Source organism: Pelmatolapia mariae, linkage group LG10_11 (genome assembly GCF_036321145.2).
Source record: "Pelmatolapia mariae isolate MD_Pm_ZW linkage group LG10_11, Pm_UMD_F_2, whole genome shotgun sequence".
NCBI lineage: Eukaryota > Metazoa > Chordata > Actinopteri > Cichliformes > Cichlidae > Pelmatolapia > Pelmatolapia mariae.
Genome location: NC_086236.1, coordinates 35,919,697 through 35,934,512, shown reverse-complemented (window position 1 = coordinate 35,934,512; position 14,816 = coordinate 35,919,697). Strand labels below are relative to the sequence as shown.

General features: G+C 40.1%; 2 protein-coding genes across 2 annotated transcripts in view; both read left to right on the top strand.

The window, feature by feature from the left end:
* The first annotated feature begins 1,194 nt into the window (after positions 1-1,194).
* dgat2 (diacylglycerol O-acyltransferase 2) lies at positions 1,195-11,296 on the top strand. The gene is made up of 8 exons (XM_063486935.1): positions 1,195-1,469; positions 2,899-3,027; positions 3,216-3,323; positions 4,280-4,350; positions 6,705-6,909; positions 7,286-7,460; positions 8,803-8,987; positions 9,174-11,296. Exons 1-8 carry the CDS (start codon positions 1,430-1,432, stop codon positions 9,326-9,328), a joined length of 1,068 nt encoding a protein of 355 aa, XP_063343005.1. The 5' UTR covers positions 1,195-1,429; the 3' UTR covers positions 9,329-11,296.
* A 1,217-nt stretch (positions 11,297-12,513) lies between these two features.
* The window catches only part of uvrag (UV radiation resistance associated gene), a 95,600-nt gene continuing 93,297 nt past the window's right edge, over positions 12,514-14,816 (top strand). Inside the window, exon 1 of the mRNA XM_063487353.1 lies at positions 12,514-12,824. Within this exon, the coding sequence (XP_063343423.1) occupies positions 12,720-12,824 (105 nt within the window). The 5' untranslated portion in view covers positions 12,514-12,719. The remainder of the gene's footprint in view (positions 12,825-14,816) is intronic.

Genomic DNA, 14,816 nt, shown 5'->3' with positions numbered 1-14,816 from the left:
AATCTTGCTTCCAAGGATTCTGGAAGCAAGATATAAGCTGATGTTTTTGGACATCAGCCGCCTTTTCATCCATTTTCAGTCACGCACTATGTTTTTTTCTTTGTTAAGCTCCTTAACACGGACCTATGAATCGTTCAAAGCAAGAAAAAGGAATCTAACTCAAGGGATGAACCAGTGTTGTGTCTACACATAGTGAACAACTTAGGTAAGTCAGTCATGGATTGGCCTGGACTTCATTACTGAACAAGTGTGGGCTCATCTTGACAAAGAAACGGAGACGGCAGGCAGCATCCAAGGAAGAGCTTTGAGTCTCCGTCAAGAAGCCCGGGGAACTATTCCTGAAGCTCCAGGCTGTGTTGAAGAACACAGTCATAACAAATATTGACTTTCAAGTTCAACAGAATTATTAGAACGTTTTCTTGTCTATTTTATTTCAATGTATGTTTGCACGTTTCAATAAATCGTTGCACATATTTCCCATTTTCCCAGCAAAATATAAAGGAATATAGCTCAAGACTTTTGCACAATACTGTACATAGATTACATATGTTTTAAATCTTAGATCTTAGGAAAATGATTCGCAGCTATAAATAGTTCCCGACTGCGTTTAAACAAGCGAGTAACTGTTAGCTTTGGCAGTTTGGAGACAGAACATTGAACTCTGTATGTGGAGGGTGCAACATCTCTCGAATGATGTAAGGCCGGCGCAACTTCTTTTGCAAGAGATGCTTTTGGCATCAGTCAATACCTACGACCCTGATATACAGTAAGCAGCTTTATTAAAATAAATTAAAATTAAAAAGCAGTTTAAATATAGTAAAATTAACGCAAAAGCATAATGATTTTGCTACAAGGTTTATAGCTATGAACAAATAATTTTAGACAAAAATAATAATAATAAAGAATAAAAGTTTAATTCGATTAAAAACAGACTTCCTTTCTCAAAAAAACAAAAAACAAAAAAACAAACACTTTTAAAAAAAAAAAAATCAGGAGAAAGGGACCGTTTATTACTTGGCTACTGGCCATAAAACAGCTGGACACATGTTTGTACACAGCTCCTCTGTCCCATGGGGCATGCTGAAGAGCTGTGGCACGAATGGTCAATACATGTTTTCGACAGGTCGCTGACCCACGTGACTGGCCTCATAAATACAGAGAGAGCGGCTCAGCGGCAGCACTGCTGCTCCACGTTACCTGCAGTCCTGCCTCCGCTTTGGTGTCCGCAGACTTCTGCAGCTACCTCCTTGCTCCTCCCCGCGCTGATTAAATGCCCGCTGGACTCTTCAGTCAGCTGCTGTTAAACGCAGTCATGACAGCGGAGCTGTAAGCTCGGAGCTCCTGATGTTTTAACTTATTTTATTATTGTTTAAAAAATCCTTTTAAAGGTTTTTCGGGCACTTTGATCAGCCAACAAGAAGATTGAGCTATGAAAACCATACTTGCTGCATACTCGGGAGTCCTCAAAGGTAAGATGGTTATTTGGGGTCTTCAAAAGTGTCCCAAGGGCGTGAAGGAGGGAAACGAATAGGAACCCAAACAAGCCTGGAGTTTTGTTGTTTTAATGCATGCAAAACAAAATGGGAGTTTAATACTTACTATGATAACAGAAATGAAATTAATAGGATATTGCTATGCTCAATCATCCAGGTAAATCAATCTCCAAAAGTTGATTCTGTTCATCTGGACACAGTGGGAGAAGCTCAAAATACTGTCTAAGAATTTTGCTATTATGTATTTCGCTAATCACTGTGTTTGATTTGTGTTCTGTGAATACTTATAACACCGCTTCCAAGAAACTCTGAATGGTCTTTGGTTGAGAGGAACTAAACTCTGGCTTTTAACTTAAACCACACAGTGACAGCTGAAAGTTAGTTCAAAGTTGATGGAATAATGACACGCCAATGTAAGTGACCATACCTCTCACAACCACATGCTTTCTGAATTAATCTTGCTTATAATTCGTGGGGTTATTGTGGGAATGGGGGTGGAGGAGTGGTAGTGGGGGTTCCCTGTTGTGTCACTGTCCCTTCACTGTATCTAAGCATACCATTTGGTTTCTGTGTATCAAATATGATTCATAGCTTAAATGGACACTAGAAACTATACAAACACAAGCAACCCCTCTGATGTGTATATGTGGGCCTATTATTGTTTTAATTACAAAACGTTGTGTTTTTGCATTTAGAGGCGACTACTTGATGTCCAATAATTCTAGCTGTTTAGGTCTAGGATAGCTCTTGAAAGCCAAGCACGTGGGCCCCCCTGTTGTGCCCCCTGTTCTCCAGGGGATCACACTGTTTGTTTGGTTTCAGCTTTTACCCACCAGTTTGATCTAGCTCTAAGCAGGCTGGTTTAACCATCACTGCTGAATTCCAGCCACACATTTAAGCTGCGATAGTCTCAAGGACTCATAGCATCATAGTTTGCAGGCATTACCAGCCGAGCCCGGTACCAGGTTATTTTCAGTGAGGACAGATGGGATTAGAGGACAGCGTTTTCCTGGAGTGCGAGAGCTTCTTATTGGCTCGCTGTGACACGGGCTCGACTCTCTTTAGTTGCTTCTTAATGTTGCTTTGCGCTTCTTTCTCACACGTAGCTGCATGGGTTCACTCTTTCAGCCTGGTGAGTAGCTGAGGCTGTGTAGTTTTGGACTCGCTGGAAATGTACTGTATTATTGATGTAGGACAGGTCAGTGCGATCCTTTGACATAGTTTTGTAGGAAATCATTAACTCTTTGTTTTGATTGATGTCCACCTTTGGCTTTGTTTAACTCAAATCAACTCTAGGTAAGAATTTCTTCTGGGAAATGTTGACTAGATTTTTTTTTTTTTTTGATGATCTTTATCTCTTCCTGCTGTTTTTGTACCTGATCCATTGATTTGTTTTTGTCTCAAGGCACTGGCTCCAGCATCCTCTCCGCTCTGCAGGACCTCCCCTCAGGGTTATGGCCCTGCAGATCCAAGATGGAGAAGCATCTGCAGGTGATCTCTGTGATGCAGTGGGTCATCTCCTTCTTAGCCTTGGGTGAGTGAGAGAGTTGGCTTATTAGTGTCACAAGTAAAGGAGGTCAGATCAGTCTTTAAAGTGAACACACACTTGTTGATGGCTCGTTGGCCTTCTTACATGTGATTACACCCTGATGATGGATTACCTTAACCCTTTGTGATGAATTCAGGTTTAACTTTAGTTACTATTTCCCTGTCTCCCCACAGGTGTTGCCTGCACTGCATTACTGATCTACATCTTCTGCACTGACTGCTGGCTGATTGCTGCCATTTATATAGCCTGGCTTATTTTTGACTGGAACACCCCAAAACAAGGCAAGCCATGAAAGATGTCAATTTAAAAAAAACCCTGTTACCTAATGGTTTGAGTTTTGGCTGCTCCAGACTATAGGTCTCAACCTATAGCATTTAAATATTTTCTAATTTAATGAGAGACTTTCTGGCACTGTGAACTAGTGTGGCGGTTTAACTAAAATAATTGCTTATTATTATTGTATTTATTTTATATGAATTCATTTATTTTAAGTAACCAAAATGAGATTTGTGAAATGACAATGTTGAGTCCATAACTTTGAGATTTTAGGCACTTCTGATGAGGATTTCTGCATCAGGTGACAGAAAAGCTTAAAACTAATGCTATTTCCTCTGCTTTTTATTTTATTTTAATTAGCTTTCCAAGTTCACAAATTGTTTTCATTATTTATTTATTTTTTTTTAAGTTTCGTTTTTATTTTCTTTTTGGTTAACTACATTTTTTCCATATCTAGTTTTAATTTTTAGTTTAGGTTTTGTTAACTATAATAACCTTGAGTCATAGACAAAGAATTGTCCATCTGTTGGTGCCAAATTCTTTTAAATGATAGTTTAATCCAGCTAAAGTGTATTTTTTTTCCATTATTTTAGCGTGCTAACACAAAAATTTGTACATTAGCATGTTAGCTAAAGTATAGCATGCTAACATGCTATACATTAGCATCAGCATGGCAGCACATGTAAACGTGGAGCTCAAGGGAGTTTTGGGCAGTGCAGAAACTTATTAATCAGGCATATTCAGTTCATTTTTCAGCATCTTAATGAGAGGATAGTTGTTCGTATTATTTTGACTGGGAAATATTTGAAGTCGTCACCCTGCACTTCCGGGCAAAACTAACTAAATGACAGATTAATAAACTGTATAATAAAAAACTAAGTTTGAATTGTTATGAAAAATTACGGTTAATTCTATTTTTGTGTGCATGCTCTGAGTGACTCATGTGTAACTTTCTCCTCAGGTGGCAGGAGGTCCTCCTGGGTGAGGAACTGGACAGTGTGGACGTATTTCCGAGACTACTTTCCAATCAGGGTAGGTGAATGTGTCATCTTTGTGATGCTCCCTTGCTGATGTACTCATCTGTAATATAGGGAAATCTGGAGCTTTGCAGAGCAACGGTGGTGCCAGGACTCCAGGAAATGGGTCCTAAACATCTCCCTTATGTCAGATGAAGCTGCTTCTGTGTGAAATGTGTTTAGTTGTGCACATGTTTAACATTACAGATAGGCTTATCAGGGCTGCATTGAGCCATCTGCTCTGTGCTCTTACTTGTCCTGTGTTGATTAAGATGAGGGTATGATGTTGGCTTCAGACTTTGCCCCAGTTGAAGGTCTAAGGAGCAGTGCTAAGCTTTTCTTTCATCAGGTACTCCGCAGTGTAGGGGACAATAAAATCCTTGGTCAGGCTAAAGGACTTTGTGTTGGATGGTACAGATGTTTAGTAGCTGTTCCTCACTATACTGTCACACAAGAAGTCAAAAGTCACGGTTAAAGCATGCTTAAAGGGAGGATAGCTGTCTTCTTACACATTACACAGTAGTCATAAAAATACAGGGCCAATGTTCCACTCTCTAACATCCAGGAGCAATATATATTTACTTACTTATTTAATTTATTTATTAAACAAATATGTTGAAGTTGGTCAGATCTTGAGAACAAAGAGCGCTAAATCCATTGTGATGAACCAACCATTCATTCTTTGTTATCTAGATGCTTCACTGTAGTTGAGCCTTTCTCATTGATGTCACCACCTCATGTTTAACACAGATGAAGTCACTGTATTAGTTATTCGCTCATGTGAAGTTGTTACATTCACAGTCAAAGTGAAGGATTTATTGTTTTTTGTACTTCAGAATAACCTGAAATTATCTGCAAACACATGAGTTAGTCACAGGGCGAGTATTGACGATGATTTATGAGTTGGAAACAACTGGTCAAAGTCCGAGCCAACACTGAAGTTGAGGTGAGGACCAAAGGAAGTCCGAAGTGAGACTTGTTATGAAATGTGTTGCACGGATAGATGTGCAAGTCTGCTTCAATACTAGAATCAGGTACTCTTTTATATTATTGCTGCTCCTTCTTGTAACGAGTGACTCTCGTCTTCCTCCTTCTCTTTTCTTCTACTTGGATCTGTACGAGGGGTTAAGTGCTGTGTTTGCTGCCCTAGTCCCACTGTAATCCTTCGCATATGCCAGGTGGTCTCCTGCGCTGCTATGGAGAGCTTGAATGGGTTCTCCTGTGCTAATGTGATTACACAACTGTTATTTTGGACTCGCTACTAATGGAGCTTTGTTTACACATTGTGATGGATCCAAGTCTGCACTGCACATCAGAGCACACTTTTCTTATGGGACTGTGCAGCTTTACAGCTTTATTGTGCAATGATAGGTTTGATAATAATGCTAACACATCACTGCTGTCAGCCTGAACAGGTGCACACTGGATCCTTATTTTATGATTGTATGTGCTGTCTGGCTGATAAGAGTGCCCTAGTTATACTAAAGCAGTATACATAATACTCTGTGTGTGTGTGTGTGTACAGTGAATAATGGCTATCTACGCATCCATGTTCACATGTAGTGTTAAAAAATATACCTACAGCAATGTTTACTATTGAAAATCACTAAAGTATACAGCTATAATCGTATATTGTTAACATTGTTACTGGAACCCATTTCGGTACTTCATATTTCAGAAGTACTTTGCTTTACTATCTTGGATTCTCATTCACTAATTGCTTTGTGTATAATTGAACTATCTTTGGGTTTTTTTTCCTTCATTCACAAACAAAAAGTTAGCAAATATTACAGTTCAGGTGATGTCATAAGCTTCTTTTCACAGGATGCTTCTGCTGAACAGAAATATGGTTGGTGATTAAAGTTTGGTAAAAGAGAAGCTAGTTCCTAAACTGTTGAGTAATCAGGCCGTGATCTTTGGAAACATGCGCTGCTGGTGAATACTTCAATTTAAATTTTTCTTTTTGAGCTTCGAGCACCTTGAGCCAAATGCCATTTAGTTCACATCACAGTGGTCTGGAATAAAAGTGCCCAGGGTGAATTTGATTTTGAGATGAATTGACCCCTGTAAGCTATTAGATATCACAAAAGCATGAACACACCATTTCAGGCTAGCATTCTTGCGATTATGGCACTGAACATTGGTCTCATTTCAGTATTTTTTTTTTTTTGGGGGGGAGGTGTCCACCTTTAATCACATTTATCGTACAGTGGCTTTAGTTTTGGTCTAAAGTCTGTTTCAGTTTTTGCACCTTATCCGTTTGATGCATGATAAAAGCAGAAAAATAAATCCATGTTCATCAAACTTTTGTCCTCGTATGAGAATCGGTCTCACACTGTTTATCCACTCTTTGTCCTTTTTGTCCTGCAGCTAATTAAAACTCACGACCTGCTGCCCAGCCGGAACTACATATTTGGCTACCATCCCCACGGCATCTTTTGTTTTGGTGGTTTCTGCAACTTTGGTACGGAGGCCACAGGCTTCTCTAAGAAATTCCCCGGCATCAAGCCTTCCCTTGCAACACTAGCAGGAAACTTTCGTTTTCCCATCCTGCGAGACTATCTGATGTCTGGAGGTGAGATTTGACTGAAGAAGCCAGAAATTCTTGTTTGAATTCTTAAAATGTCAAAATAAGTGATAACTAGCACTGAGAGAGCTGACCTTTGTCCCGCTGCGGCTTCAGTTGACATCGATCAACAGATTTTGAGCTTCATCTGTTTGGAGGGCCTGTTTGCTCTTCAGGCTTCATCTTTGCCCCTTACATGTGGAATAAGTTCTTGTTTTCTTTTTTTGAATGTTTAACACTTCTTCTGCATATTGGTGGATTTTGCCTAATGCACAATATGGTATAGAAAGCATACAAAAGGCTGGTGTGTAACTCATACAGAGACCTAAAACTCAGTGAATCTGAGTTGTAATGAGCAGTTTTCCTACATTTTGCCCCCCCACAGGTATCTGCCCTGTGAACAGGAACTCCATTGACTACCTGTTGTCACAGAATGGGACGGGAAATGCTGTGATCATCGTTGTCGGAGGGGCAGCCGAGTCTCTGCAGTGCACACCTGGCTTGAATTCTGTCACCCTGAAGAATCGTAAAGGCTTCGTTAGGCTAGCGCTGCGGAAAGGGTGAGTCGGCTGCACAGTTTCAGACACAAGGGCACGTGTGGTTTTCACTGACCCGCACCAAATATGATGTTGAACGTGAAAATGTCATTCCCTGAGCTGCGGCAACTCACGGGAATAACGAAATCCTAGATTATTATACCCAGAAAGGTCACATGCTTGCAAAGAGAGAGCTGCTAAATCATTTTATGAATGTGCAGTGTTGTCCCTGCTCAGCTCCTCGTGACATATAGTTCACTTTCACAGGGCTGGGCAGTTTGAGCTCCCCCCTTGGCTATGCGTTAATGAGACAGACTGCAGCGGTTTGTCTCACCAGCCCAAACAAGCCCATTCCTTCACAAATACAGGATACAGGATTATCATATCAGTGGGTGCACCCTATCCAAAGAAGCTTAGAACGCGCTGGAAAAGACATGCAGTTATGCAGACCTTTATTCGTTACAATTAGGCTAGCACAGCAGTTGATGTAAGCCTCAAATGTGAATTTGGGTCACTTTGGATTGATTTTGTGGAACTTCTAAGGCTTCGTTTCAGTGCTTATGAAATAGAGACGATGTTGCAACCAGTTGAATAACGTGTTGTGTCGTCACAAAACAAGTGTCTGCTTTAACAAATATATTTATGGTTTTTTATCAAAGGGATTGATGCTCTGATTGTTTCTTCTAAAATACTGGATGGAAAACCAGATTTAAGCTTTCACAAACAGCTGGAAAAAATCTCTCTCTAAAAATGACTGATTCTGTGGTCTAAAAATGACCCTTGCAAACATTCAGACTCTAGCTTAGTTACAGCTCAGGGTGGATTTAAGAAATTTCCCGATCACATAACACCTTCCACAGTTGTTATACAAAAACTTGGCTGCTCCTCCCCACAGGGACATTGAATGCTTTTCACAAACTGTCCGTGTTCCTTGCACCGATTCCTGATGATCTGCACGTTGCACCATAAATCCAAACCTGTTGGCTATTTTTGAATATTTGGTAAACTATAGCTGGCCTGTCAGGCAAGTAGAGACATGTAATGAACGTCGATTATTGAGCGCTGCGTGGTGATTATCACACGTGTGCAACGCTTTAAACTCTATTCTTATAACTGCTTTTAAAACCAGGTGATTCACAGATAGGATTGTAATATAACCATAAAACCACATATTTCTGGTCACGTGAACAACAGCAAGTCTGCAAAGCTTCAGCAAGAGGAGAGTGAACAAATATTTGTTTATTAACTGACATTTTTCTCAAATACGTCTCAGTTATCTTTTATTTGTTCTAGATGTTTCGCATAGATGTGTTGTTCTTTTACACGGTCGGGGAGGTGTGTTGAGTCACTTGCTTTGTTCCTTCAGGGCTGATCTGGTTCCAGTCTATTCCTTCGGCGAGAACGACGCCTTCAAGCAGGTGATCTTCGACGAGGGGACCGTCTGGAGGTCTCTGCAAAAGAAGTTACAGAAGATCTTGGGCTTTGCCCCGTGCCTTTTCTTTGGAAGCTCCTGGGGAATTGTGCCTTTTTCCAAGCCTATCACTACCATAGGCAAGTTTGTCTTGTGTTTGCTTTGACTGTACGGTATAGATTAGTTTTCTCTGACCTCGACATGGCTGTGTTACTAAAGTTTTTGTAGGACAGTGACCAACCAAACAGTTCATAGGACACAGTCAATATTTGCTCAACTGTTTGTTTTAACTGTTTGTCTCCTGTGTTCTTTTTTTTTTTTAATAGTTGGGGAGCCAATCACTGTGCCAAAAATTGAGGATGCATCAGAGGAAACGGTGGATCTCTACCATGCAATGTACATCAAGTCCCTCCAGTGCCTTTTTGACAAGTACAAGACCCGCTTTGGTCTGAAAGAGAGTGACATCCTGCACATCCACTAGGAAGATGACGGGTCGCTGCTAATGGCCCGAACTGTGCATCTTCAAACCCCTTGCCTCGTCTTCGTTTCATCACCTTCGTCATCGCACCTGGGTGCCTAGATTATCCCTGGACTGCAGATGACACATTTTGCATGCTTACTGAAGAAACCTTTGCTCACTGCGCCATCTCACACACATGCATAGTGCTTTCTCAGGCAATGGCAGGTTTAATGAATGGTGGCCTTTCCCAGCTGCTCTTGTCTGGTTGCCCACAGTGCCTCATCAGAAACTGTGCCTTTTTTTTCCCTCCCAGTTTTCTTTTTAAAACTTGGGCGTCACGTTTTAACTGCTTCCTTCACGCAGTGGTCGCTAAGCTCCACTAGATGGAGCCAGAAGGTAACTTGCAGGACTTCTTCCTAATCTCCTTTACAACTCTACACGCTGAACGCACAAACAATGCAAATGAAAGGTACCGCTTTATCACTGGGTAGTGCCCAAAGATTAATCGAGCCAAAGACATATGATGTCCACAGACATGTGGTGATTCCTGCTGTACAAAGGCCGAAAGTGAAGGAATTCTACCAGGTATGGTGAATGCACAAACACATAAGACTGTATAAAAGCCTTACAGTATTAATTGAATTCTGTAGCAAGGAAATGCCTATTTTAGTGCATTTGTCTCAACAAATATTTCTGGTGCACTTTTGATGTTTTACATTACCCTCTGAGGTTTTAGTCTCAAAGATTTTTTTTCCCCAAGACAGTCACTGCTCTGCTTGGCTTATTTCTTTTTCTTTTTTTAATGTTCATACTGGTGACAGGGTTTCTATCTGGGTGGATACATTTAATGTATGCAGTGTAAACTACGTGATTTCTTGTAACTTAAGTGTCTTGGAAGGTTTTGAGCTGTAGTTGAAAAGGATAAAATGGTTTTGTGGGTGAAAATCCTGATGTTTGATGATTCCAGTTTACAGTGAGTTTTATAAAAAATCTTTCAGGGGAATCATTTAAAATAAGCAAGTGTGTGTCATGTCGATGGGAATAAAGTGTAACAGAATTGGCTGAATTTACAGATGCAATTTTCACTGGTTTCAGCATTGTGACGACTACTATGGAGCAGTGTAATACCTGTGCAATGGATTTGCAAGCAATAAGCAGTGAGACTTGTCTGTGTGATGAGTAGCATAATCTTTCTGCTGATGTTTAAATTAAACTTTTGTAAGTTTTCAGAAAAAAAAATGTGTGGTGTGTCTTTGAAGTCTTTCCCACATTTATGTCAATGTTTTACTAAATCTGAGTCTTCTGTATGTGCTGTGTAGGGAGCACGCCCACCAAATATATGCTTTGTTTTGAACAGTATTTGGCTGGAGAGCATTTAATATTATCCACAATTCTCTTATCAGCAAAAACTTTCAAAGTCCAGCTGGGCCATACAGTATACCTCTGAAACCACAATTTACCTCTATGGGAGGAAAAAAAACTCCCTTTCATCCCTTCCTGCAGGTGATATAGATGTGATCCTCAAGCTCGCGTTCTCTACCAGAGATCTGGGAGTTTAGGGCTCTGTGCCGTATTTTGTCTGTTCCTCTGGACCAACACCTCTGATGTTATACCTGGAGTTTTCTGGAGCCACTCTTCCAATTTCAGGGTTACAGCTCCTACTGCTGCTAATTACCACTGGGACCATTTTAAACTTTAGCTTCCACATCTGCTGGTGCTATGCAAATAAAACTGAACTGAATATTTTTGAGGACTATTCCACCACATTTAAAAACAATCAACATGAAAAGTGACAGATCGTGTAAATGTTAATTGTATGTTTTCCATTTTATGCACTAACCACATACACTCTTGTGTATGTCATGTTTTGAAATTTTTAAATCTACAGCGGAATGATAAACATTGTATCTACTGCTTATGGAGTCGTTGCCTTGTTTTCAGAAGTGAAACTGAAAATGTTTGAGGAATAAAGCCTGTGAGCAAAGTTCATTTAAGGTTTTTCATTATTCAGTTTCTGTTAGTTATACTTGTTCTTATGGCCTTTTTAGTGCGGTCATTAGTTAATTTGACTTTAGTCTCAGAAAGCCTTAATAAAGACAGGAATTACTCTGGCTCCTTTTATCAGCTGGAAGAAAAAAAATATGACAGGAGCAACACATCTCAGTGCAAAACGCAATTATTTCACTTTATATGCCTTGTATTCCTATTTATCTGAATTACAACCTTGTTAATGATTATTATTAATTTTTTTTGCTACGGGTTCTCTTTTATATGACTTTATTAAAACATCTTCAACATTATTAAACAAAACAAATTTCACACGTGTGGGACTAATAAAGGTTATCTTATCTTATCTTAAAAAAAAAAACAAGAACACATCAAGTGTATGACTAGTCCATCGAGAACGTCCATTTTTATTTTCCCTAAGTTCTTTTACAGTTTAACGTTTTTTGTCAAGGTGACAATGTGGGTAGGAGCTATTTTTGGTCGTTATCTGACTGCAGCCTTCAGTCTCCTGGCCCTGTAGAAGCGCAACTATTTAATGTGGCTGATACAGCCCCCTAGTGGTTGCTTAATGTTCTGCAGTCAGTGTGAATGAAGCTGAAAAAACTGACTGTGCTGCTCACATGTAGGTGGTGGATTTACAAGTCATCGTACTTAAAGATGAATTTCAACTTTACACTACTGAGTTACACGCAAAACACAAGACCAGAATCTAAATTGGCATGCAACGTTAAGAGAGGCCTAACAAATATAACATCGACTAATTTGCTAATATGTTAAATATGTGTGTGTTTAAGTTTTACATTGCCTAAGCTACCCGCGTATTCTGCAGTTGGTTCCTGTCTCTATTTGTGTATTCGTATTATACTGTCTATGATTTGAAAGTTAGCGAAAAAAGTTCATATCAATTTGCATATACATTTTAAATGCTTTGGTCGCTGGCTGTCTTTGTACCAGTAGAGATTATGAGATTAGTGCTACCGTTTAAACTGTCACCTGCATGTCACGCTGTACCATACAACTTCCTCATATTTTGCAGCTTTGACAGAATTCAACGGATGCTCGCCCCCTCCAGGGAGACAAACAGATGATACCGCCAATAGAAACGCGAATTTTCACGACCAGGCACCGCCTTTACGTGACGGATATTGGTTTGAGCCAATCAGCAACTGAAGTTCCGCGCCTCCTCTCCGTAGACGGATTTCCGAACGTAGCGAAATAGCCGAGACTTTGTTTACGTCCTGTTGGTTAGCTGACAGCTGTTGTAGCGCTTTCCTCACAGAAACACTCGTGTCTGCATGTCTTTGTTAGTTTTCCGGAACTTCGTCAACTTTTAGCCAAGTGTCGTGAATGTCTGAGATGGGATGCTTTATTGAATGAGGGGCTGCTGCTAGATGCCGACAGGAGGATGAACTCCATCACCGGTCGGGTTCTTGCTATCCCCGCCGCCTCTGTCACCAACTCTGGAGCTTCAGCCTCTCGAGCCCTACATGTGGAGCTCACATCCCAGCAGGTAAATGCAAATCCCATGAGCTTTCGTTGTCATCACACTCATTCAGGTGAACTCGGGAAAACTTGGACCGGGCTCCCATATTGTGTTATGTACTAGTTTGTAACTGCTGCCCGGAGGTCCACAGCAGGCCTGGCAGGCTAGCTAGCTAGCAGTTGCTAGCTTGCAGTTAGCTAGCCCGTTGGAAATAAATGGAAGTGTGTCTGACTCGCCAGACACGCCGAAACCAGTTAGTTCGGTGTTTGGCTTTTGGAGCCTAGCCTTTTCATGGTACTGTGATATCGTGAGTGTCTGCATTATTTTTCTACATATTTATGTACAAAGCTAGTAATGCTTCTGCTAATGGTAACTTAACTTGGCGTTATGTCAGCACGCAGGTGACAGCTAAGTAAAATCAGCATACAGCGTGTCATTATTTTGACACTAAACGCTCTCGTACGGCTGCTTTAATGTGATTTGAAGCATTTCAAGACTGATTGCGTTATTGGTCCGTTCAACCCCGGGGATTAAGTGGAAGACTTTTAAATTCCGTGCTTTCATTCATTTGACATGTAGGCTTCTCTCGTTGTGATTACTTACCTTAAACCGGAACTAAGTCTCCTACCGACAAATCCCCGTCAGTGTTTACTGGCTGGGTATTATTTGTAGTAGAAAACATGTTGTTTTCAAATATCTTTATTAGGGTTGAGATAAATGACACTTCCTCGCTTCAGTGAGCCAGAGGTCTGTGTGCAGCAGGAACCTCTTGGACTTGTTTCAACTGTTATCCTGCTTCAGACCACTAAACTGAACATTAGGAAGCAAAATATGGAGTTAACCTACAGCATAAAATGAATCCTCAAACTTAAATCTTCTACTACTACTACTATTACTTCATGGTAGTTAAACCTCGCAATGTGTATTGACATTTGCAAATTCTTGGGATTCATAACGTGGGTGTCACTGATGCACCATTAGATTTTCTTTTCTCATTGAAATGACACACAGTATAATGTATTTACACCACTAAGTGTAACTCTTTTCTCCCCCAGATAGGTGCTTGATTGTTTAGATGGACACTTTGATAATGCAATTTGAAATGATTCAAACTGTGTCCTCATTTTAGTACTATAGACATATTCCAATCTTATCCTGTATACTGGGTATTTTTGTTTTTACTTTGGGAAACCACAAGTCTCTGATATGCAGTTTTTTGAGGGTGGTGTGTAAGTAAAATCTTTTACTTAAACTGCAGCTAAATACACACATTACTTGCTCTTTAAAGAATCAGTATACCAATTTGTTGTTTACGCTTATCTGTGAACTCTGGCCATGCAAATAGTTGGGTTTTCCTATCTCTTAATCGTCTGCAGTTACTGCATTACAGTGGAAACCAACTGGCTTTGTGTTTGGGCCATAAATTGCTAAAAAGCATCAGAGATTTCATTTAAAATACTTTTCCTTTGTATTTGTTTAATTAACATGGGTCCTCTTGTTTATCTGTGATCTCATTAAAAAAAACCCGATGATGACCTCTTAATGCAGGCTATATGCACATTCATTTTAACCACATGAGAACTAGATGGATAAATACCTTTGTCATGATGAGAAAATTGGATTGCAGAAACCACGTGGCATTTCCATACACCAACAAAGAACAAACACATCAGCATAAAAGCATACAATACATCAAGACCCTTTCATTGGACCTTACAGGATGATTTGTCCAAACTAGCTGGGACACGTATGTGTTTCCCATGTTTAAAAATTGAAATGGTAAATGGACTGATACTTGTATAGTGCCTTTCTACTCACTTTGAGCACTCAAAGCACTTTCTGCTACAAGCCTCATTCACCCATTCAAATGCATCCAAACCCTGTTTTTATCTATACCTAAACACTTTATGCACTCTTAACATTCACACACACCCTGATGGATGCATTGGGAACAACTTGGGGTTCAGTATATTTCAAAATATGGACTGGGGATTGATCCAACAACCTTGTTATTGGTAC